The 23816-nt window shown below is 34.5% G+C and overlaps 1 protein-coding gene, 1 non-coding gene and 3 pseudogenes across 4 annotated transcripts; 1 reads left to right on the forward strand and 4 right to left on the reverse strand.

The window, feature by feature from the left end:
- Positions 1–462: 462 nt before the first annotated feature.
- On the reverse strand, positions 463–1177 carry LOC143616001 ((E)-beta-farnesene synthase pseudogene; annotated as a pseudogene). Its single transcript, XR_013150581.1, has 2 exons — positions 851–1177; positions 463–756 (listed from the first exon to the last, which is right to left on the reverse strand). The product of XR_013150581.1 is annotated as a (E)-beta-farnesene synthase pseudogene (transcript).
- A 3512-nt stretch (positions 1178–4689) lies between these two features.
- Positions 4690–4762, reverse strand: TRNAR-CCG (transfer RNA arginine (anticodon CCG)). The gene has a single exon. It is a non-coding gene; the product is annotated as a tRNA-Arg (tRNA).
- A 7291-nt stretch (positions 4763–12053) lies between these two features.
- LOC143615998 (uncharacterized) lies at positions 12054–15168 on the forward strand. The gene is made up of 7 exons (XM_077088972.1): positions 12054–12495; positions 13204–13263; positions 13394–13642; positions 13732–13808; positions 13898–13974; positions 14662–14794; positions 14878–15168. Exons 1-7 carry the CDS (start codon positions 12102–12104, stop codon positions 15031–15033), a joined length of 1146 nt encoding a protein of 381 aa, XP_076945087.1. The 5' UTR covers positions 12054–12101; the 3' UTR covers positions 15034–15168.
- Positions 15169–15480: 312 nt separating this feature from the next.
- On the reverse strand, positions 15481–18543 carry LOC143615993 (uncharacterized; annotated as a pseudogene). Its single transcript, XR_013150580.1, has 3 exons — positions 18039–18543; positions 16754–17155; positions 15481–16023 (listed from the first exon to the last, which is right to left on the reverse strand). The product of XR_013150580.1 is annotated as an uncharacterized LOC143615993 (transcript).
- A 2711-nt stretch (positions 18544–21254) lies between these two features.
- Positions 21255–23692, reverse strand: LOC143615999 (protein SOMBRERO-like; annotated as a pseudogene).
- Between the last annotated feature and the right edge of the window lie 124 nt (positions 23693–23816).

Genomic DNA, 23816 nt, shown 5'->3' on the forward strand with positions numbered 1-23816 from the left:
GGTCCACATAGGATGCCCATGTCATCTGATTTTGACAACTAGGACGACACATCAAATTTTACCTAACGGAGTTAGTACTCCGTTAGTCGCGGACTAGTGGATTCAACGTATGTGAAAGTTGGGACCGTTGCCAGCCAAAATGATAGTTGGGACCAGCACCGGCAAAAATAAAATAGTTGGGACCAATGAAAACCAATTTTCCTATTTGGATGTTAACAAAGTGTTTTTGGGGTTTCTTTCTGGTTTCATAACCCAGCACCGATCGAATTCACCTCGACTCGTAGTCACACCGCACGGTTTGATAACTTGTACGAGTATGATTATCAATAACATCAATGCGGCTCAACGCACCAGGAATCTATCTAGTTATATATATAACTTGATTATGTTTTGTGATGTATAATGGTTTCTTTTTTTATATTAATTTATAAAGTATGTATTTTAATGTAACTTGAGTTGAAATTATGTACCAGATGCAACTTTGAAGCCTTGTTGTCGTAGGAGTCGAAACCAAAGTGAAGTGCTCTCAAGATTTTGACTATCAATCCAGTGATCCCCATATGTAGTGTATATATGCTGCAAGGCGTCCTCAATCTCTTCAGCAAAAAGATATGCTATGCCAAGGCGTTGGATCGCATCGACTACTTTGATTAGCTTCCCATGCTGCACTTGTTCAGAAGATCTGATCATTAGCTCTTTTCTCACTTCTGCTTTCAGCTCTTCAACAAGTTGCTTCTCCACTGTAAAATCTTGTTTCTGCACGCCCAAAGAACTTATAAGAGAATACACACACCACACACATTATCATATTACAGAAAAAGAAAAACCAATAAGGAATAAGGAACCTCACCTCATCATATGTAAGGAATTGATCCCCCCATATACTAGCATCTATAATCACAATGTTGCGGGTAACATGCTGCTTCTTGCTACTTTTATCATGAACCGGTGATAAAGAAGATGAAGAATAAGAAGCAGCGGAAATCGGTAATGACGACATTATAGTATAGTGTTCAAAGGTTGATCGGTTGCTAATGCAAGTGAAGGGATAAGAGAACTGAAGCAAATATATGGTCTTAGTATCGCCAAGTTGACTCCACGTGTTTTGTGTTATTCAAAGACTAATAGGCACGTTTCTTAACTTTATTTAAAAAAGGTGGCCATTCATTAAAGATAACAATTAACTGTTGAAACGTTTTGCACGCAATGCATAATCTATGAGTCTGACATTCATGATTTATATTCCAGTTTGACTTATTATGCGAGAAAGATGATGAATTCGACACCATTATAAGGACGATGATTGGAAACAAGATAAGCCGGTCTAACCATTTTGGTGGCCCTAAGCAAACAAAAAATCGAGGCCTTTAAAAAAATTATCTAGATTTGTACTTTTCATTTCTTTTTTCTATTTAGCTTCTCATTATAACATAAGCTTGACAATATTTGATTTTTTTTGTTTACAAAAACCAACTAACACGATATGAAAATAACTTGATTGGAGGTATTGAAAAAATAGTTAACACATACAATTTAAACATGACCATTTATAGGTATAATGTTCATATATCATCCAATTTTTTTATAAATAATGAGTGTTTTCACAAATATAAAGTTGTATTTTTTTTTTCTACAATTAGAAACAATTCAGGTTATTAGGTTATTGATATAATAACTAGTGAATTGATTCTTGTTTCTTTCCTGTAGAAACAAGAATCAGGTTATTAGGTTATTGATATAATAACTAGTGAATTGATTCTTGAATTTTAATCTTATAAAGTTGTATTTTTTTTTTCTACAATTAGAAACAATTCAGGTTATTAGGTTATTGATATAATAACTAGTGAATTGATTCTTATTTCTTTCCTGTAGAATTAGATTAAGATTCAACAAGCTAAAAAATTGTAAGAGGGGATGGGGATTCGATCCCTGGTTGGAAGAGAAAAATGTATTGAATATTACCACTACACTAGAGCAAGATTATTTGCAAATATTATTAACTTAATAATTATATATATGGTAAATAACTTTTTTGAAGAAATTGGGACCCAGAATTTTTAGAGGCCCAAAGCCCTAGCTGTAGTGGTAATACTAACGGGCCGGCCCTGATATGATTGATCATGATCGTATCCTATTAGTAATTAGGTCAAGCATCGGATCCTGCTACAAATCATATGATTTTGCGGGTTTCCTACATAACAATCGGGTTAGACTCGGTTCGGATTAGTTGGTGATCTTATAAACCTGAAAGCCTATTATAAACGGGTAGGCTTGGTCTGGGTTTGAGGGTCTTACTCGGTTCATACTCATATAAATATGGGAGTTGTATTGGTAGACGTTCGAGTTAGTCCTAAAAAAATGTAATTTCAAAGGATATATTAATTCAAAAAGTAAATATTAAAAAATATATAATGTTGCTACAACGAATATAGCAAAAAAATGAGAGTATGACGGTTCAAGTGTGTGGTCCTATCGAAGCTTTCTAACCTGCTAAGAATAAAAAAAACACCGGTTAGTATCACCGTAGGAGGGGGCTCCTACGATCAACCTCTGACGTGAAAATCAGTGATATGATACTGTTTCGGTCACAAATTAACAACGTAATTTTGTTATCAAATTCGTATGTGAGGTAGAGTGCTTGATCAAAAATAGGGTGAACACAACGATTTGATTTCGAGGGAAAAAGCCCTTGATCGTAAGGATCTCCGGCATAAAAAACCCCGGACGGTGAAAACTATCACCGTCTATTTATTAATAACAAAAAAGGTGATTACAAGTGGTGGAGCTGATAAACGATAGTATACTAAGTGTTACAATGAGTGTTGGTAGCTAAGTATGTGAAGTGTGTGTTCTAAATGATCATATTAGCTCGTTTAAATAAACAAAAGAATACAACTGAAATTCCGAGAAACCCGGAATAAACCCTAGACTGAGTCCTACACTATCCGTTGCTTCCCACGTTCGAGTTGACGAAGCCTTATGAATAGCCGTTACAAACCCACGTTCTTATTAGCATATTAAACACGTGGTCTTATCTGCAAAACAAACAAAACAATAAACGACAATTGAATTAGCAAAGTGTAATCCTCAGAATACTTGCACCGGCAGGATAGGTCAAAATCCTTAAGTCATGATCAATCCCAAGGATAAAAAATCTGCTCCTAACAATTGCCCCCAATTTTTACAGTTATTGCATGACAGCTGTAAAAATTTTAAATTTTAAAAATGAAAATATCTCTGCGACTTGAAGGGACAGGCACGCGAATTGAGAAGACCCTATAACTATTCTTTTAGGTTATAATTAATCCATCCCTAAATCTCAAAATCACAATAATCTTTTCATCGCTTCATAACCAGGTCAGTTTCTCTCTCTCTCTCTCTCTCTCTCTCTCTCTCTCTCATCTTTTAATATTCTAAAGCTTCTTGTTTAATTCGAACAACAATGAGAAAAAGAACCCCTTGATCGCTCAACCCTTACTCTTTCGCTAATAAATTTTATTCATCTATCCCTAATTTGCATATATTTACAATTATTGATTACGGATCTGAATTTTTACTCCATAGTTGAATTTTGATTAAGGATGAAATATCAATTAATTATTTAAATTAAATTAAACCTAGTAGGAAGCGTGATGATTAAACTAATCGGAGGTAACGTTGATGGTGAACATCTTCATCGATGGTGAAACATAAATTTCACAGATAAATGAGTTGAAGGTAGTCATATGTGGAACATGAAGGAACCGTCAATGAGAATGGAGGAGTTAAAGAGGAAAATTCATTTGAGAGGCTAGGTTAAGTTATATTATAGTATACAGAATAATAAAAATAACATAAATAATAAAACTCGTTGATTGATAAATAATAACAATTATATCGTGGATTGATAAATAATAACAAGTATAACAAAAATGATTATTAAACATAATTAAATTTAAAGAGAATAATTTAAAGATTTAAAGAGAATCATTAAATAGAATTAATTGTATCTTATTTTAGTTTATTTTATTAACATGAAAATTAAAGAGATGGTACATGAAAAGTATAGGAAACATTGGAACTTGGAAGTATGGAATGAACAAAGGTGAGCTAGAGCTACAACTACTATTTGGTTTGTCACCTTAAGTTAAGGTTAATATCCAAAAAATGCAACTAATAAGGAAAAATCATTTCGTGCTCAAGTGGAAAGTCGAACTCAAGACCTCCCGCTTACTAAACGGGTGCTCTAACCAACTGAGCTACAAGAGCTGCGTTTTGAAATCCAATCTTCTATTTTGAAGATATTGCAGAGGGCACATGTGGAAATAGTCATATATATTGTCAGCTACTCGATAAATATTTCAGAAATTGAGTTACAGAAAAATCATCGCCTTTTTGGATAAGCTACTTGATTATGTATTTATGTAATGTGTCAATTTTTACAAGTTTATATCATTGATCTTGTTTTTCGTGTTATGGAGATGATTCATACTAATATTGTTGGTTTCTTAGTGTTTATCCGCTAAATTATAATATTTTCTAAGTAGGTATAAACTGTAATTTTGTGAATATGGTGTTAAGATTCGTTTGCATAAGTAGTTCAAGGCCTAGAAGTTATAACTCGCTTTTTTTTTTTATCTTTTAAGATTACATGATTACTTACTAACTAACAACAAAGCATCAGTAAAACGATTAAACAAAAAATAAAATCGATCACGATGGGACTCGAACCCACAATCTCCCGCTCCGGAGGCGAGCGCCTTATCCATTAGGCCACGCGATCTTTTTTATTTACTTATTCTGTTTCATTTAGGGATGGCAACGGGGCGGTTTCGGGGCGGGGAATGCCAATCCCATACCCGCCCCGGTTTATAAAACTCATTACCAAAACCGTCTAAAAACCCGCGGGGACTAAACGGGGAATCCCCATCGGGGATTCGGGGAAAACCGCGGGTATTCGGGGAACCCGTCTAGCATAAATGGTTTTTAAACGGGCTAAATTCCCCGTGGGGATCCCCATTTAACCGTCGGGTTCACCGTTTAAAACCCGATTGTAAGAAAATGATACAAAATTACAATACAATATTAATACACAAAAAGTTCAATATCCAAACACATTACACATACAAAAGACATTATTAATACATAAAAATGTTTATTTCTCCCATCACAACGGAAATTAACTTCATGATTGATCCTTCTTACACGTCCATACCGCACCCATTCAACCATTCAAACACTTGTCACGCCGGATTGCTATGATAATCAAACATTAACATATTAATTGGAAACTATATAAGAATCAATGTTAAACCATATTAAAATGTAAACGATAAACCATATATATATGTATTACCTCAATACCATCGTCACAATCATATTCAATAGTTTGGCAATATGCCTCGGATTCTTCTGAACAAGTTGCTATATTCATATCACAAAAGTCAAAAGTTTATATAGTAGCTAAGTTAAAAATAAAAAATAAAATGTTCTTTTATTGCGGGTATATTGGGAAAATAAATAATAAATAATATATTATATATAAATATAAAAATTATATTTAATTAAACGGGTTTTAAACGGGTATACGGGGCGGGTATACGGGGCGGGTACAGGCTATACCATACCCGCCCCGAACCCGATTAACTTAAACGGGGAAAACCCGAACCCGGACCCGTCCCCGATTAAGTGTCCCCGAACCCGCCCCGTTCGGGGCGGGTTTCGGTTTTCCCCATCGGGTTTGGGTTTTTTTGCCATCCCTAGTTTCATTAACTAAAAGTGGGCACAACTGGAAAAGAACTAGTAATAGACAAAATTTAATATTTTACTTTTGAAGTAGCTGATAAAGAATTTTCATACACTGGATGAGAGAGAGTTTAAACACAAAATAAATCAAACTGATCGAAATGTATTATATCTATCATATTTGTATGTAATAGAGGTTGGATCAAGAGAAAATCACGAGACATTGATTTCTAGTTATAAGTTATAACTACATGACAATATCCATGTATATGTTAAACAAAAGTTACTGATGCAAGGCTTGATGCAAAACCACTATCGAGCCGGGGGTCTCACCGGAAGCAGTCTCTCTATTCTTAAAGGGTAGAGGTAAGGCTGTCTACATCTTACCCTCCTCAGACCCTACCATAGCTTTGCTATTGGTGGATATACTGAGTACAATGATGATGATGATGATGATGATGATGTTAAACAAAAGTTACTGATAACAAAATTGTATATCCATGCATATGTCGAAATCACCGCTGCCAATGATGGATGTCATCATCTTGGCGTTAAGAGTCGCTAGCTTCATTGCTATTGGTGGAATTCACATATGTGTCTATTGGTTAACATCTCTTCATTGCGATTGCCCGAATTCACATATACATCTACTCTTAACATCTCACCATTTAAAGGTGCTCTTGAATAAAAATGCTAACATAGTTTGACCGTATATAGGTAATCAACTTTCAAAAGTTTTGGGGACGATATAAACTTTCATTGTATTAGCACATTTAAACTTTATTTATACGAAATTAGATCCATAGACTTCTACAACTTAAAAATAAAATCGTCTTAGTAAAGTTCTAAGATTTCAGCATGCAAAAGACTTTCATTAACTTTTGAAAGGTTTAGGGATTTAATACAAAAAAAAGGTTTTAAATTAATAATTAAGTGCAAGAATTGTACTATTAACTAAAGAAGGTAAAATGTTTCAATCAAACAACAATATAGTCTAGACATTATGTACAAATGCAACAAAAGTTCATGAACTTTTCAACAATTGCCTAAAAAAGCTCTTATAGAAGTTGTACGGGTGTGGTTAAACTAGCGTTGTCCAGATATCACCGTTGATTCATGGTCTAGGGTTGAAGCAAAGAAAAAAAGAAAATGATACACAAAGAGGATAGTGTGATGAAATTTAAAACGTCCTCAAATCTAGTCATCTGATCCTTAGAATCTTTTCCAAAGTATTGATTCCTCCCACAAACATTCTTACAATGTCTACATCACCACCATTTATATCCCAAACATAAAAAAGCTAACACACCTAAGTTCGTAGTTGTCCATTGCTGAATACACCATTATTAAAAACATCCACAACTGAAGCAATGGAATGCAACATCCTATGCGGAGATTAGTCTTTTAGTACCATGCCATTGGTTCATGGACTGAATAATTATGGCTAGTTTTCACTAGACAAATTGTTTATTAATCTGGTTTGTGAACCAAATTGTTTATTAACTTGAATCGAATGTCCTGGTTTCAAATGAGACTGTCTGTTTGAGAACTCCTTTGTTGAAACCAGTTAAAAATGAAACGAACTGGTCTCAAGGTAAATTAATATTTTATACTTGGAAATCACTTTGAACAATAATAAACTTTGACTTAAATCAACCCTGTATGGGTCCAAATCCGATATATGTGCCCGTTTTCACTAGGGGCGTTGTTCAAGTTGTTTTTTATTTAGGTTGATTTATAGAATCCTACTCGTTTACTAGCACAAATAAGATCTAGATTGATAGATATCATGTTTATTTGGGTTGAGTTAATCGATATTTGGGTTTCTAAATAGTAGTTGCAATCAGGGGTGTCCAAAATGTCACACCCCCGACTTAGTGCCTAGGCGTGTGACTAATAGTTGGTACCTGTTTTGAAAATATGTCAGAGTTTTAGCGGAAGTCTTTATATATTTTTAATCATTAGTTTATTTGCAAACTTTTATTTAATATAATAAAATATTTGATTTATTAGAAAGCTTCTCGAATAATAAATATTCGAGGGTTTGATTTATAAATCTTTGTTTGATTTTATAAAACTTTGTTTAAATATTGTCTGCAATATTTTAATAATTTAAAACTGAGCCATCTCTGCCTTGCGAGCGCCTATCTTCTTGGATGGCTATAATTCCTTGCTACCCGTACTATCTTTATTTCCTGAAATGTTGGAGGGGAAAAATACGTCAGCGATATGCTGGTGAATCGTTGACTCTAAAAACATTTTATAAATATTTCTTTGACTGGCAAGATAGTTTTCTGGAAAACCCTCAGCAGAAACGTCTCTTATTTCTGGAATTTATACCACTTGCCATACACACACAATTACGGTTCTCCGGGAACTGACGCCCATTGGGAACCGATGCCCATAGGAGAACTTTTATTATGATCTCTAGTCTGCGGCCACGTAGCATTGACTGATAGACTAGATTAATTATGTTTGAATCCAGATACATGTGAACTCGGTTTGAGTTTTGTTTTTATTCTCTATCTTGTATTTAATAGGGATCATGTAATCCCAAATCTTTATTTGACTGTCTTTGTTTAAGATAAACAACCCGTTTATCTTGACTGAAAAAGGTTTAACGTATTTACCTGTGACTGTCTGTTCTGAATGATGTGGTGATCTCGTTTGAAAACCTTTGTGAATGATTGAATGATTGACCTATAATAAAATAGGTTTATATAAATACCCGGATCGTCTTTTAATCCAGCTACAGGCCTTTAGTCTGGTTTTGATAGCTTTAAACCTTAATTGATCATTTGTTTGTATAAAATACTTTGGACATGAATCATTTCTCTTTATTTGCTAATCATGTGCTATGTTTCTTCTTCATGAAGAAATGTCTATGATATGTTTCTTTTTCAAGAAGAAACGGCATTTGTCTATAACCTTTATATAAATCTCATGTTTCTTAATCATAAAGAAACACTATTTTTAACTATACATCTTGTAGGTAAAACTTATCTTTCTTACTCTTAAAGAAATATTATTTTAACTATTTCCTCATGTATATGAATACTTATATTTCTTAACCATAAAGAATTTATGTTTTAGTTATAACATTTGTTTATATAAAATTTTGTATTTCTTTAATTATAAAGAAATCTTATTTTATTATTATCTTTTAATTTGATCAAGGTTTAGGCTATACCCCTGACTAAGGTCTAAGCCTTCGAAATAATAATATTTTATTGGAACAGTTCCCTACCTTGCTTAGCTTATTATTTTCTAGATTCTCTGGCAGCACTTCGACGCTTGCACGTATAATGAGAATCTTGATCAACAACTCCTCGGCACATAAATCGAGGCAACGCTCGGGGTCACCGGGTCGTGCACGTACTTCGAGGCGGGACGCCGGGTCGGCACGGTTTACGAGGTGACGAGTTCGACACTCAAAACGAGGTGCGCCGGTCGTCGGGATTGTCGGTACAAACTTCGAGGTGTCGTCGGTATATGGTACGGATTACAAAATTATAATTTGTCGGGTCGGGGCACGAGAACCGAGGTAGAGAGTGTAATTTCTAGAGCGAGAAAATATTTTTAAAGATAGAGAGAAGTTGTGTGAAGAGAAATTAGCCTCACACCTCCTATTTATAGCTGAAAATTGGTCCCATCGCGATACGCGATGACCAATCTTTTGGTCATCGTGATACGCGATGACCAATCTTTTGGTCATCGCGTATCGCGATAACACGTGTTACTCAGAGAGTGCCACGTGTCGCCACGTGGCGAACACGCGTTACTTTCTTAAACACCCTCTGCCACGTGTTGACACGTGGCGGACACATGTCATTTTCTAAGACACCTTCTGCCACGTGTTGACACGTGTCGTACACGTGTCACTTTCATATTATCCTAGTCATCGTGTATCGCGATGGCTTAATGTCTTGGGTAGTAGCGTATCGCGACAACGCCCTTTTTGGATTTCTGTGACGTTCCCATCGCGTATCGCGATGTCTTCTTGGCTATGCCCATGGCGTATTGCGATGGGTTAATAAATCAGATTTTTTTTAATTCCTTTACTTCTATTAGCTTGTCATATTTGGATCAAACTTTTAAGGATGTTACACAAAATACCCAAACCCGATTAACCCGACCCGACCCGACCCGAATAAGCTAATTAGGGTCGGGCTAAATAGGGTCAAAAAGTATTAATCGGGTTATTCGGGTTAACCCGAATAACCCGAATTGTTAATAGGGTCGGGTTTCGGGTTAATTTTTGGAAAAAAATCGGGTTAACCCGAATAACCCGATTAGTGGTGACGATATATTTTAGTTTTTAAGATGCATTATGTTACTTATATATATATAATTAAAATATAACATGACCAAGTAATTAAATCAAATTGAATGGTTAAAAAGTAACAAATGGACTACATATTGGTTTGTTAGTATCAACTTAATTGCAAATAAATACAATATTGATTTTCTCAAACGAAGCATGACCATAAGTTGTTAAAATTCAGTGTATTTGTTTTTCCTCCCATTACCCATCATTCACATAAGCCACTATGCCACAAACACATAATTTTATTTTACTTTTTTACATGTTTGCCTCATGTGGCTAGTAGGCTACTATATCACATGTTACTAAACCTAATGATATTTAGTTAACATATTTCAATATCATGGCACCTGCTTATGCTTATACTTTTAATTACGTTAAAGAAAAGTATATGTTAGGATAAACAATTGGTTCTTTAGATCATTTATTATTGGTTATACAACTTATACCTCTCTTTGCAACCCACCATTTACCAACACAATAACTAAGTTAAAAATATAGATGTAAGTCCTGAATCTGGATCACTACAATATGATATCAACCCAGACACGATGTTAGTGCGGAATCCTAACACCGTGGTGATTCAAGAATGAGATAGAAGAACAATATAATTATAATAAACACAATAATTTGGTTTCAATGCATACAATTCTATTATCAATAAATCGTCATATACATTATGCTCTCTAGAATCTTTTGTCTTGATTATGTCATGGTCTTTTGATATGCGTCAGTTTATCAAATCGTAACCCAGCAATAGAATAACCCGATTAACCCAACTAACCCTAAACCCAATTAACCTGAACCTGATAAACCCGAACCTTAATAAGGTCGGGTTACGGGTCACATATTTTTTTTTAAAAACCCGACTAACCCGACCCGAATAATTCGAAACCCGATCGGGTTGACCCGATTAACACCCCTAGTTGCAATTCATACTTTATAATTAAAGTTAACATGGCATTCATCAAGTAAGAAGCCCAAAATGTCAAATAAAAACCTTCTCAATATGAAATTTCGTTCAAACTCATGCAATAAACACATATTAGCTAAAAAGTCATATAAAACAAGCACGAAGTCGATCTGTATACTAACTTGAAAAATATGTCATCTTTATGGGAGGAAGACGAGAGCAAAATATACATGCATACAAAAAGCTAAACAAAACATCATGTTCACGACAATAACAAAACTTACGAGAGGAAAACTGGACTTCAATGATGATTATTAGTTGATAATGTATGTAGATTTAAAATTGGCATTTTTTAATGTAAATTTGTATTAATCAGTTTAACCTGTTTAACTTTTGTTTAAACTAATTTCCAACGGATTAATATCTTTGGGTTTCAAGTTTCATGTTGAACAGGGTTTGAGTTTGGGTAAAAAACATCCATCATAAATTAGGGTTGTGCACGGTTCTTATCGGTTCGGTTAATGACAATAACCGAAACCATAACCGAACACTCTAGTTATTAAAAAACAATAACCGCTCGGTTTTGGTTAATTGGTTATTAGCGGTTGATTCGGTTCGGTTCAATTTGGTTAATTAACTGCTAAACCTAAACTTTTAACACATGCTACATTTTTGTTAACTTTGTTAAGAATTTACAAAATTAAAACCATTAACATTTTAAAAAATTAGGTTATACACATTACACATTAGTTCCAAAATACACATAATAAACGCAATATAAAGTTACCATCATTCGAAACAAATAAATATATGTTACTAATGAAATGAAATATTTAAGATCATGAATATAACGGTCAAAAAAAGTTAGATAGACATCATTTTAAAATACTCTAACATAATATCCTTAGAAGAAGATGATTGTTACGGATAAAAAAATATTGGTTAATTGGTTCAGTTATTTTTGTCTATTAAAAAATGGTTAACCTAAACTGAACCGAAAAATCAATCATTCAAAACTTTAAATATTAACCGTCAGTTAATACTTAGGTTCCGTTTTTATGACTCGACTCTCTCACTTAACTGTCGGTTAACACCTCCCCTTTTGTGGTTCAACCAAGCATCCACCACACAGCTCCTTCAATGGCGATTTATCTCCTCCGGTGTACTCCACCGGCGCCATTTTCATCACACAACTCACCTCGATCAACCAACTCCTTCCACTCCAATCAATTTCCGTTGAAAATCCGGCAACATTCTTCACGCCCCAGAGCCCTAACGGAATGGAGAGAGTATGAACAGGCCGTTAAAGAGAAAGATCTGGGCAGAGCTCTTCGTTTCCTCCAGGATATCCCACAGCCTAATGATGATGATAATAATAATAATAATAACCCCTTGGGATTGGTGGAGTTGCAGAGAGATTGGGAGGTGCTGGATACTTGCTTAAATGCTGATGATTTGAGGCTTGTTGCTGCTGCTTATGCTTTCCTCAAGGATAAAGGCTTTTTAAACCAATTCGCAAAGTATCGCAGCATCGGTAATATTTCGTAACATTTGCTAAATTATATATCTGCTGTTTTTGTTGCTGCAAACATGTGCCCAATTTTATCGAGTACCTTAGATTGTAAAAATAATTACTATTACTAGACCGATTTTAAGTAGAGAGAACGAGAACCGCATTATGTTTAAAGAGATTATGTAACCGAATAAACCAGTGAAATACGCACACATGGGATTGTCTTTTGTATCGACTTTGACAACTCATCTAATACTGTAAAAAGAAACTGGCTTCACGTGAATCCTTGATGAAGGGCGTAGTGGCGTGAAAGTGCTTATACAGTTCTTAAGGTTCTCTATTAGTCTATTTTAAAATGGGTAGATAATGAACTCATTGCTAATTATTTAATGGGGAAAAGCAGCTCTAATTAAACAATTTCAAAGTTTTTAATTTAAACAGCACATATATTTATACGGTTCTGATTACTGTGTGTTTGGTTACAAGTTACAACATAAGCAAATGTAAACGCTTTCTCTTGCATAGGATGTTATTACAACTGATATCAGAATAAGATTGAGTTAGATAAATTAGTCTAGCAGTTAAGCTTCTAAACAAGTTCCCAGTTGTAGCTCTTGTTTTATAAAGAGTTTTCTAGAGTGTTCTATATACAATCATGCATATCTCAATTACTGGTAGAATTCAATATTTTGTTTTACAACTGAGAGAATCGTTGTTTATAATTTGCAGTTCTTGAGGGACCAAGAGATGTTACTCCGACTGTTTTGAAGTCGTCAACTGGTTTAGAAGGTATGCAATCCCTTTGAAACTTGCATGATCATGCTTGTTATGCAAGAAATGTAACATTATGATCTGTCTTTTTGTTTGTTCATCTTATAACTGCAATAAATTGAAACAAACTTTATACTTGATGGTACAGTTTCCAAACTTTCACCAAAGAAATGGGGTCTTTCTACAAGCTCTAGTGTTATTCTGGCTGCATTTTTTGCTGGATTATCATATCTGGTTGACCATGGAGTTGACCTCCGACCACAGCTGGCGGTAATATTGGGTTTTGCAATGGCCGACTCCATATTTCTTGGTGGCACATGTTTAGCCCAAATAACAAGTTATTGGCCTCCTTACAAGCGGCGTATTCTTGTACATGAAGCAGGACATCTTCTTGTTGGTATTAATGTGTAATATTATTATTTTCTATGTTAAAGAGCTGAGTTATGTTAATTATTAATGATTAATATCCTGTTTTGGAAATTGTAGCTTACCTAATGGGATGCCCCATTCGAGGGGTAATTTTAGATCCAATTGTTGCGATGCAGATGGGGATTCAAGGGCAGGTATTTTAATATTAGAATTTTAGCTGCAATTTGTTTTGTATAAAGTTAATCGGAGCTCTGATGGCATTATTTTAATTTCAACTGTGCAGGCGGGAACACAGTTTTGGGATGAGAACCTTCAAAACGAGCTTGCTGAGGGCCGACTCACCGGTGTTGCCTTTGACAGGTGCTTCTTTATTTATGTAATTAATGTTTCAACATTGAGACATACACACACACTCATACATATAATCATTTTAAGTATCATAGTTAACGCAATAGGTACAACTGTTCATCGGCTCAAGCTGTTTTCTACTTAGAGTATTCCCATCTTATGCCCTATCCCTAAATCCAAAATTACACTAAAACACTCTACATTTTCTCTCTCATTTTCAATTAAATAATACTTCTTATACCTTTATCATTACCATTTCTCTTTCCTTCACTCACAAGTCACAACCACTTTCAAAGTATATTAAAAACTTATAGGGGGTGAATAGTAGCTTTTCAAATATACAGAGATATACATATTATACACATACACGCGTCAATATATGTAAAGGGGCGAACCAACTTATAATTTATCACCAACTTTATTAAGCAGCCACATACACGCGTCAATATATTATACACATACACGCCATATATTATAGGCCACATGTGCAAAGAACGGATAAGTGAAAAATATCTAAAAACAAATTTATTTACAAGTTTGAAAAAATGATCTTTTTTTTAAGTTCATATTTTAAAATGAATTATTAAATGCCACATTAGATGTCACAAGGCATATATGTATACATAATAAGATGTAACTTGCTTGCTAAAACCAAATGACTAATAATATAATTTGTTAATGTTTGCAAATGTTATTCAGATACTGCATGGTGCTATTTGGCGGGATAGCAGCCGAAGCTCTTGTTTATGGTGAAGCTGAGGGTGGAGAAAATGATGAAAATTTATTTAGAAGCATTTGTTTGCTTTTGGAACCACCATTATCTGTTGCTGAGGTAACTGTTTGATCTGTTTGGCCTTTTGCTCTTTGTAGATGTTGATGATAATTGATTATGGCTTTGTTATCGTGTTGAAACAGATGTCGAATCAAGCAAGGTGGTCGGTTTTACAGTCGTATAATCTGTTGAAATGGCATAAACATGCACATAAAGCTGCTGTAAAAGCTCTTGAAAATGGCAGTAGTTTGAGTGTAGTTATTAGAAGCATTGAAGAAGCAATGGCTGCTAAAAGATGATTTGTTTTATAGAAAAGGGTATTAATATAAAGATATACAGTCTTAACATGTTTGTAAATAATTTAACACCCAAGTGGGTGGATTATAGCCAGTTTTCTGTAGCTGTAAATACGCAATATGTTTGAATGAAATTGTTTAATCAGTTAATAAATTCAATCAGAAAGGCTTAATTGATCTCAATGCAGATTTTAAGTTCTGGGCGACTTGTCATCGGACGAAGGATCCAAATGCAACTCGCTTCGTATTAGCATAAAATAAACTAAACTGTACTTGAGTGACATTTAAAGTATTTTTAACAATTAGGTGGTTTCAACTAAACTTTTGAAAATGATAACAATATATGTAAATTTGGATACATTTCCTTAAACTTAACTTAAAATGAAAATAATAAAATTCCCTATATATTAGACAAAGTCAGATGAATATAAATTCTGAGTTTCATACAATTTATTGGGAGGGCGGGAGGAACGAATGAGGCAATAGACCATGGATATTAAACGCAATATCATCAATGTTCCATAACTATTCAGACCGAGTCCTATACACATACGGTTGTTGGTCTTGTAAGCATAAGTCAGGAAACCCAAACACCGTGGCTACAGACAGTCCTTGGTGGGCCACCATCAAACCCTCGACCGCCTTATAATCTCCAATACTACTACCAATACTCGTTTCCCAATACATTACTTCTTCGATCATTTGATCGTCACAAAAGATATTAGCATTGTTCATATTATCATGCCCGACTATAGCTCGAGTGAGTTGTGAGTCCTCCATGTATACAAGAAGCCCGCTTTTTTGGCTAAAGTAACCATAAAGTACATGTCTTAACACCTCAACCATGATAGGGCCCGGTTCGTGGTTTCGTGCAATTAAATCCTCCGTGGATGCACAGACTTTCAAAACAAAACAATCTTCTTCTCCTATTTTCTTGTCCCCTAAGCGTTCCGCTTTTGCAAATAACATAGCCGTGTTCTTTGGATCCAGTCCCTACAAGTTTTCATAATTGCATTATACTCGTTAGCGAACTTATTGTCACACAAGACCATGCACATTGTGTTTTTAAAATTATGTCATGGCATACAAGGAAGGTCGAGTATAGGACATTTCAGAAGGGTAACTTGACATTTAGCTATTATGAACCCGCTGGGAAGGTAGTAAATAAAATATACTTAAATTATGTAGATAGCAAAGGTTTCACATCGTTCGCAACGTGATTTACATTAAAAATGGAATAATAAAAAACCGCGAATGTTATAATTTGGAAAAGGCAAAATTGGAGCCCAAAATGATGAAATTTGGACCCAATGATCGGGTCAAACGACCAACGATGCAAGCCCGTATCTAACTCACACAAAACACAAGTAATGCCTGCAAACATAATTTTTCTAATGTTTTCAAAATCACCCTAGACTACTAGGTCCACTGGTCGGACGGACTTACGGATGAAGTCATAAATAATCTAATAAAATATTACACTTTTGACATAGATTTGGAATCATATATTTTGTTGTAGATTTGTAATGTTAATAAATATTAACTTTTAAATAAATAAAATAAGAAGTCTGGAGTAGTAAATGAACCCATAAGTAAGATTTTGAGTAGAAAAAATATATATTATAAACCGGCTAGTTGGATAACCAGTCCAGTCATGATTCATGAAAACATTTATTTTTGCATCTAGAATAACAATATGATCTCAATTATGTAAAGAAGTGACCTGAATAATCCGTCGTAAGGGGCGCTTTGGACCTTTCGCGATCTGTTTCCCAAGGGAAGGAGTGTGACTCCAAACAGTATCCCCATCACTGCCAGCCAAGACCTTGTTGCCCGAAGAAAGTACAAGCTCAAGAGACCACATTCCGGGCACCATATGCCACAGAACAAAACAACCATTAACATTGTCGGTTTCATGTGACCGGCTGCCACTTTTGGTGACACTTTGTCCTCGTATTGATGAAATCTCGGTTTCACAACATGTCATTTTAACGGTCCCTGTTGTGTACATGTTTTTATAGTAACCCGATTGCTGCGGATGATTGTTGGCCCCGGTTGACATCATCTTTAAGCACCCTGTTGCTGCTAAGTATTGTTGTATTATGTATTGTGCAGTAGACCTCTCCTACAACCATATATTATATTGGGTTAGAAGTTTGGACATGACACCCGAAATGAAAAATAGTTTATTAAACAAGTTGTTTTCGAGTTGATATGTTTAACCCATTTAATTGAACCGGTTATGTTTAGGCTAGCCTGTTTAACCTGTTTCATTAAACGTACTAATATTGACTTGTCAACCTAATTAAAATTGTAATAAACACTGTTTATCACGGTCAACCCTTTAACCAGTTTAAAACCAAAATGAAAATACATTTTATCAAGGTCAACCTGTTTAAATTAGAATAAAAACTATGTTTTATATGGCCAACTTGGTAAACTAGTTTAGAACTAGAATAACAAATATATTTTATCAGGGTCAACTAGTTTAACCCTTTCATTACAACTAGACAACCCGTTTAACTCATTTATAACAACCCGGCAACCCACCTAACCCATTTACTACAATCCAACAACCCGTTTAACCCGTCTACTGCAACAAGACAACCGTTTAACCCCATTTTAAACAACCAGACAATCAACTTAGCCCGTTTACCACAACCCACCAACCCGTTTCCTTCTATTACTATGCAACAACCCATTTACGACCCGTTTAACCATATATTACAACCCGCTTACCGCATAACAACCCATTTACAATCCGTTTAACTTGTTAAAGAGTTACACAAATAACATTCATGTCACATGATTTTAACTGTATATGTGTATATGGGTTAAAGTTTATTACATCAACTGAAAAAAAAACATTATAAGCTAATTATCTAACAAGTATCAGTTAACATGTTAACCGACACACCAGTCATATAAAAAAAAAACTATTTATTTATATAAATTAACTTGCATAAAGGAATGAGTAATATTTGTCAGAAAGATAGAATAGAACATACAAATGGAATATTATTATCTTTGATGTTGTACTGAAAATCATTATTATCAACTGAAATAGGTGCAAGCGGGCATCCCAATACTCCCAGCAACAAAACCCTTGGATTAATATTATGATCATTATCATTCTCGTACTTTTCACTGACACCAAAACCATCTTCATGGTCCGAATCATGACACTTCACTTTGGATGTCTTTCCTAGTCCTAACAACCTTCTCCGGCGGCCTTTTCTTTTAACCTCCTGCGGCTGATGGTTACGGTACTGCGGCCATTCTGTTAAGGGAGACAGTGGTATGGGTATTGGTATCTGTTGTTGGGTTGATCTTCTTTCGTTTGATTTAGTTGCAGCATCCATGTTGTATGTGTGTTGGGTCTGAAGTTGTAATGTGAAATGTGAGATTGTGTGTTGATCATTCAACGATTTGATTATTATTGATTTGCTTTACGGGGAACAAGAAAAGAGTAAAGCATCTGCTCAACTCCCGAGGGACTGTGACTGCTCCCTCTCAATGATTTGAATAAAGTCTGTTTTTATGTCGGATCAGAATTTATTTATTTACAAATTTTAGTTAGTTGTAGGGATGATGGTACATCAGTACATGTGTTGAATAATAATAAGTTAGTAACACAAGTGGTACACCCAAGTCCCTAAACAATATATGTTGTGTTAGCTTATGTGGACTTGGTTGAGGTTTGAACGAATTTGTGGGAAGTGGGACGTATAGAGATAAACGTTGGAGTTTATCAACTAAACAAAAATTAAAAATAAACCCAGATTCCCAACTTATGTGCATATCAACTAAAAATCTAAAATTCCATCAAGGAAGCCTATCATATAATTCCATCGGTTTTAGGCCTAGAAAAGATGGTTAATTGACGAACAAGCACTATTATCGATTGTGTTTGGCAGAATGATGTAGAATGCATTTTTCGGACATATGAACGATAATGGTGAATTAGGGATTTGGTTGAGATATTCTAAATAAATGGAGAGGAAACAAACACAAAATAGAATAAAATATTTTTTTATATAAATACTTAATCAAAATTACGTAGTTTTTGGGGTTTCACATCTAAGGTTAAATGCTTAACAACCCTATATTCACTTTTCCCTATATATATTTGGTTTAATTAAAATATAACATGGCCAAGTAATTTAGATTAGATTGAATTGTTGAAAAGTAACAAATGGACTGATATTGGTTTGTTATTGCACCGGTTTAATCGTAAATAAATACAGTGATAATTTTCTCAAATGAATTATAACCATAAGCTGTTAAAAGTCACAATCTTATTTTTCCTTCCATTTCCCAACATTCACATAACACACATAATTTTTATTTTTTTTACACTTTTGTATCGTATGGCTGTTGTATCACAATGTTTATTCATGACACATGCTTATACTTTTAAGTACATTAATTAAATAACCCTTGGTATGAATAATTGGTTCTTTAGATCATTTATTATTGGTTATACAATTTATACTTCTCTTTGTAACCCACCATTTACCAACACAATAACTAACATAAAAATATAGAGTAACCCGATTAACCCGACAAACCCGACCCGACTAACCCGAAACCCGACTAACCCGAACCTGAATAGGGTCGGGTTGCGGGTTATATATTTTTTTTTTAAAAACCCCACTAACCCGACCCGAATGAAACCCAATCGAATTTACCTGATTAACACCCCTAGTCTAGATTATTGTTTTTAGAGAGAGAGTTGTTTCTCCTAGAGAGAGTCAAGAGAGGTCTCTTCTCCATTTCGTGAAGTTATGTTCGTTTGTTAAGTTCGTTTGGTTATATGAAAAGAGTCATGGGTTATCACCTCAATATCTTGTGTTCATTTGTTTGGTAAGTTCGTTTGATATGATTGTTTGATCCGTCTAAGCCAACGGACACTAAATTCATTTGACATACTAGTTATAAGTTTCTTTGGTCGCCTATACATTCATCACATGACACTTGACACATGGAAATAAATTGCTATTTACATGTTGGAATTTTTTAACAACCGAATCCTCCAATAAGGTTTGTTATTAAGTTTCACTCCCATTTGCATAGGTTAAGCACTCATCCATTTTTAACAATATATCATATTATACACTTGTTTAACATCAACCAACACATAATATTTAGCATCTAACTCATGCTCAAATGTCAAGAATCCTTAGTTCAAAAACTCTCTACAAGAAAAAGTAATTAATCACCATCAGTATTAATTGGTATTCACATTCAACTAAGATGTCTCTTTATTGCATATACATTTCTTCAATTCTTAGACTTACTCCTTAAAACACATATGCCAAAATTTCTCATTCAGGCATTCTAATCCAACCCTAGAAAGATTTAGTGATTAGGTCTAAAGTTACTTATCCTATTCGATTTTTCAAATTTAGACAATCAACGGCCATTATTGGCTATCCACATAGAAACTTACCTTAACCACCCCAATTATTATTATTATTATTATTATTATTATTATTATTATTATTATTTCAAATCTTTTAAATAAGAAACAAATAAGAATATAAGATTACATGGATTGGAGCAAAATCCTTAAGTACGTAAAGGCCACCATATCTAACTTTCAGACATTAAGATACGTTTCAGTAGTGGATGATTATCCTAAGGGATTCCCAACTATCATACCGTTTTTGAAAATCCACACTTTCCCAAACCCATAGAACACGCGGAATTCTAGGATCCCTTGTCTCTTTCGTGTATGCATGTTCTGGTTGATCCACGCCATACTCTATTCTAGTAACATGATATAATATCTAATAGTCCACCCGATGCTATATCATAGGTGCATTGGCAGGGGAGAGAATTGTAACCATATACATATAAAATGCCAACAATAAAATGTAAATCCTCGGGTTTGTTCTAATTGGGGTAAGTGTTTAATCTATACCATACCATTAGTACATCCATTTCATTATAGCTTCAACCAAACTCATCACTTATTATTTACTCTACAAATATTTATTACTTAAAATATAATAAATTAATTAAAAGGTCATTTTGAGTGTGTTTAAATAATTATTAAAATTATACTAATGTTTTATTTTGTATTATTTTATAACATAAATCAAATTCCAAAATTACTAAATGAATATGTATCACCATATATGATTGAAAATTTAAGTAGATTCATACCTAGCTAGGCAGAAAAGCTCAAGTAATTAACAAGATTGTTGATATGAATTACAAATTACACTACATTGATTTCATATTTTGTAAGAAACCATGGTAGCTATAGCCTCCTCAATCTACTTGGAGAACTTCAAAAGATCGGTTTCATAACCAGGGTAATTATGAATAGGAAATATAATAGATGGATGGTTCACATCAGGAGGATGATCTTGTTGGGAAGATGATGAAGGATCATTACATGTTCCTTGTTGATTGTGATGATCAAAGCTAAACCCTGGATGATGTTGGCTTGAAGCTAGAAGTTTGTCCAAGAAAGACCAATCGGCAGTCACATTACTAGTCGTGAAAATCGGTTTGTCACGACCACCATGGCTCATTGACATTAAGTTCAACAAGTTCTTAGAACAATCCATATCATTTACCATCCTAGTACCAATCTCGTTGTTGATGTTGTTGTTGTCGACCATGTGTCGGCTAGATGTTGTGCTGGAAAATATGGGATGTGTTCGAGAGGGGAAGTTAAGAGCTGAGGAAGATGCATGGAACCATCGAATAATGGTGGATTACTAGTAGTAATGTTGCAGTTGTACCTATGTAGAGTGTGCATACTACTACCATGCTTGTTCATGTCTTGATCAACGAAGTGATGATGATGATGATCTTCTTCGGCATAAAGAGTATGATCTTGGTGATCTTCAGCTTGAAACGGGCTTCGATTATGGTTCTTTTTCTTGAAAACTCGACATACAACCCAACCATCATCTTCCTGTTTCCAATATTAATAGTTCACTTGTTAAAACTTAAAACCATAGCAACGGTCCGGAATAGTTCACCCGTATGACACTAACGAATTACATTGAAAAAAGACCAGAATAGTTCACCCGTATGTCACTAACGAATTACATTGAAAAACGTTACTAGCATACACTGACCAGTGACCATCTTTAGTTGTCAGAACAACGATGGTTATCACAGATAGATCACCGCCAATCGGGTCACCGATGGATCAAGAAGACGACATCCTCACTGACAAACGACTATGTACTTCTGTCACTAGTTAATCTCAACCTATACATTCACTGATGGATTGTCATCGGAAATCTGTCTATATCTTTTGTTTTAATATAACAAAAAAAAGTTAAAAAGAATTTACAATTTTCTAAGAATAAAGATACATTATTATTTAGATCCCTTGGTAATCACCAACTGGCGGATTCTAAAAACTTTAATTATATTTCATTTGGATTTTGACCAATCCAATGATGATTCGTTGGTCATTAACGGATCCTTTTGTTTATGGAAATGACTTTTCTTTTAGTGTAAACTAACATTATTGCTTATGATATGATATTTATGTTGTATATTGTACCTGGACCTCTACCTCTGATGGTGTCCCGGCATTGGAATACTCATCGTCTAAGCGATACTCGTGCATGATCCAATCGGTCTTCTGGCCGTGAGGGGCTCGTCCTGTGTAAAACACTAGGGTCTTCCGCAATCCGATTCTCTTGGAATTGCCATGAAGGTGGATGGTCTTGTCTCTCCCGGTTGCTTTCCAAAATCCAGCAGTTGTGGCCCGGTTTGTTCGTGTTCCAGTTGGATACTTTTTATCCTTGTGGCTAAAGAAGTACCATTCGTTTTCTGAACCTGACCCGATTCTACATTTATCTACATGAAAATTCATCAAGTGATGCATAAGTCGGCACGAATTATATTTCAAGGAGGCCAACTACTTAGATTAATTGTACGCTAATCAAGTAATAATGCAGTATCACATATTGGCAAAACTAACATGCATAAATCGACACGAATTATATTTCAAGGGTGACTTGTTACTAAAAGATAAGGTGAAGCTTTGGGTCTTTATATTTTTGTGAGCCCTCAAATTTTTAGTGTTTACTTTCTTTAAGTTATAAGAGTTGACAAGAAGAACAAAGTATTCTTTTTTTAAGAGCTCATAACAACTCTAACATATGCGGTTATATGCAATTTAAACATAGTATTAAAAAAATGCATGTTACTAAAGAGAAGAAAATTTACATAAAAAGTCCTGATTCTTAAAATTCGCTTTAGATCACCGAAAGGTTAAACAGACTCTACTATATTTTATGTCAATTATGAGAATACAAATGATTTATCTTCCTAAACTTTATCTTAAAATCCTGGTAATACCTTTTAAGTCCCATGGCTCAAGTCTGTTGAGGTCTATTTCTCTTATAACGTCAAGGTCAATAGCCTCGTAAGAAACCTTCTTCCGCAAGTAATAGTAGAGTAACTCCTCGTCAGTAGGGTGGAACCGGAATCCTGGTGGAACAGACAGTTGACCGTCGCCTGCACTCATCATGCTCTAATTTAGCTACCTTGAGAATGTTATAATTAATATACTGAAATTAGTTGCGTGTTAGTGAATTATCAGAAACAAGAAACAAAAAGTTCATGTTCTTGTAAACGTTCGTTGCATAATTCTTGTGGATCATGGTCGGCCGGTCGGTCTAGTGTGGTATTTAATACTTTTGAAGAATCGAGTTAGTTTAGGAATGAAGCAAACTCATAGTGTTTTCACAAAATTAAAAGTTTTTTCACCACACTAAAAACAAGTTTCAAAAAACACTTGAAGT

Source organism: Bidens hawaiensis, unplaced genomic scaffold (assembly GCF_021521415.1).
Source record: "Bidens hawaiensis isolate Kalapana, Puna unplaced genomic scaffold, B.hawaiensis_p1.1 tig00045231_1, whole genome shotgun sequence".
NCBI lineage: Eukaryota > Viridiplantae > Streptophyta > Magnoliopsida > Asterales > Asteraceae > Bidens > Bidens hawaiensis.

What these genes read in the sequence shown, in the direction of transcription:
- LOC143615998 (XM_077088972.1), top strand. Translation starts at nt 12,102, where the DNA reads ATGGCGATTTATCTCCTCCGGTGTACTCCACCGGCGCCATTTTCATCA. An exon ending in GTCGTCAACTGGTTTAGAAG is followed by an intron (nt 13,264 to 13,393) that starts GTATGCAATCCC and finishes TTGATGGTACAG; the next exon opens with TTTCCAAACTTTCACCAAAG. An exon ending in AGCAGGACATCTTCTTGTTG is followed by an intron (nt 13,643 to 13,731) that starts GTATTAATGTGT and finishes TGGAAATTGTAG; the next exon opens with CTTACCTAATGGGATGCCCC.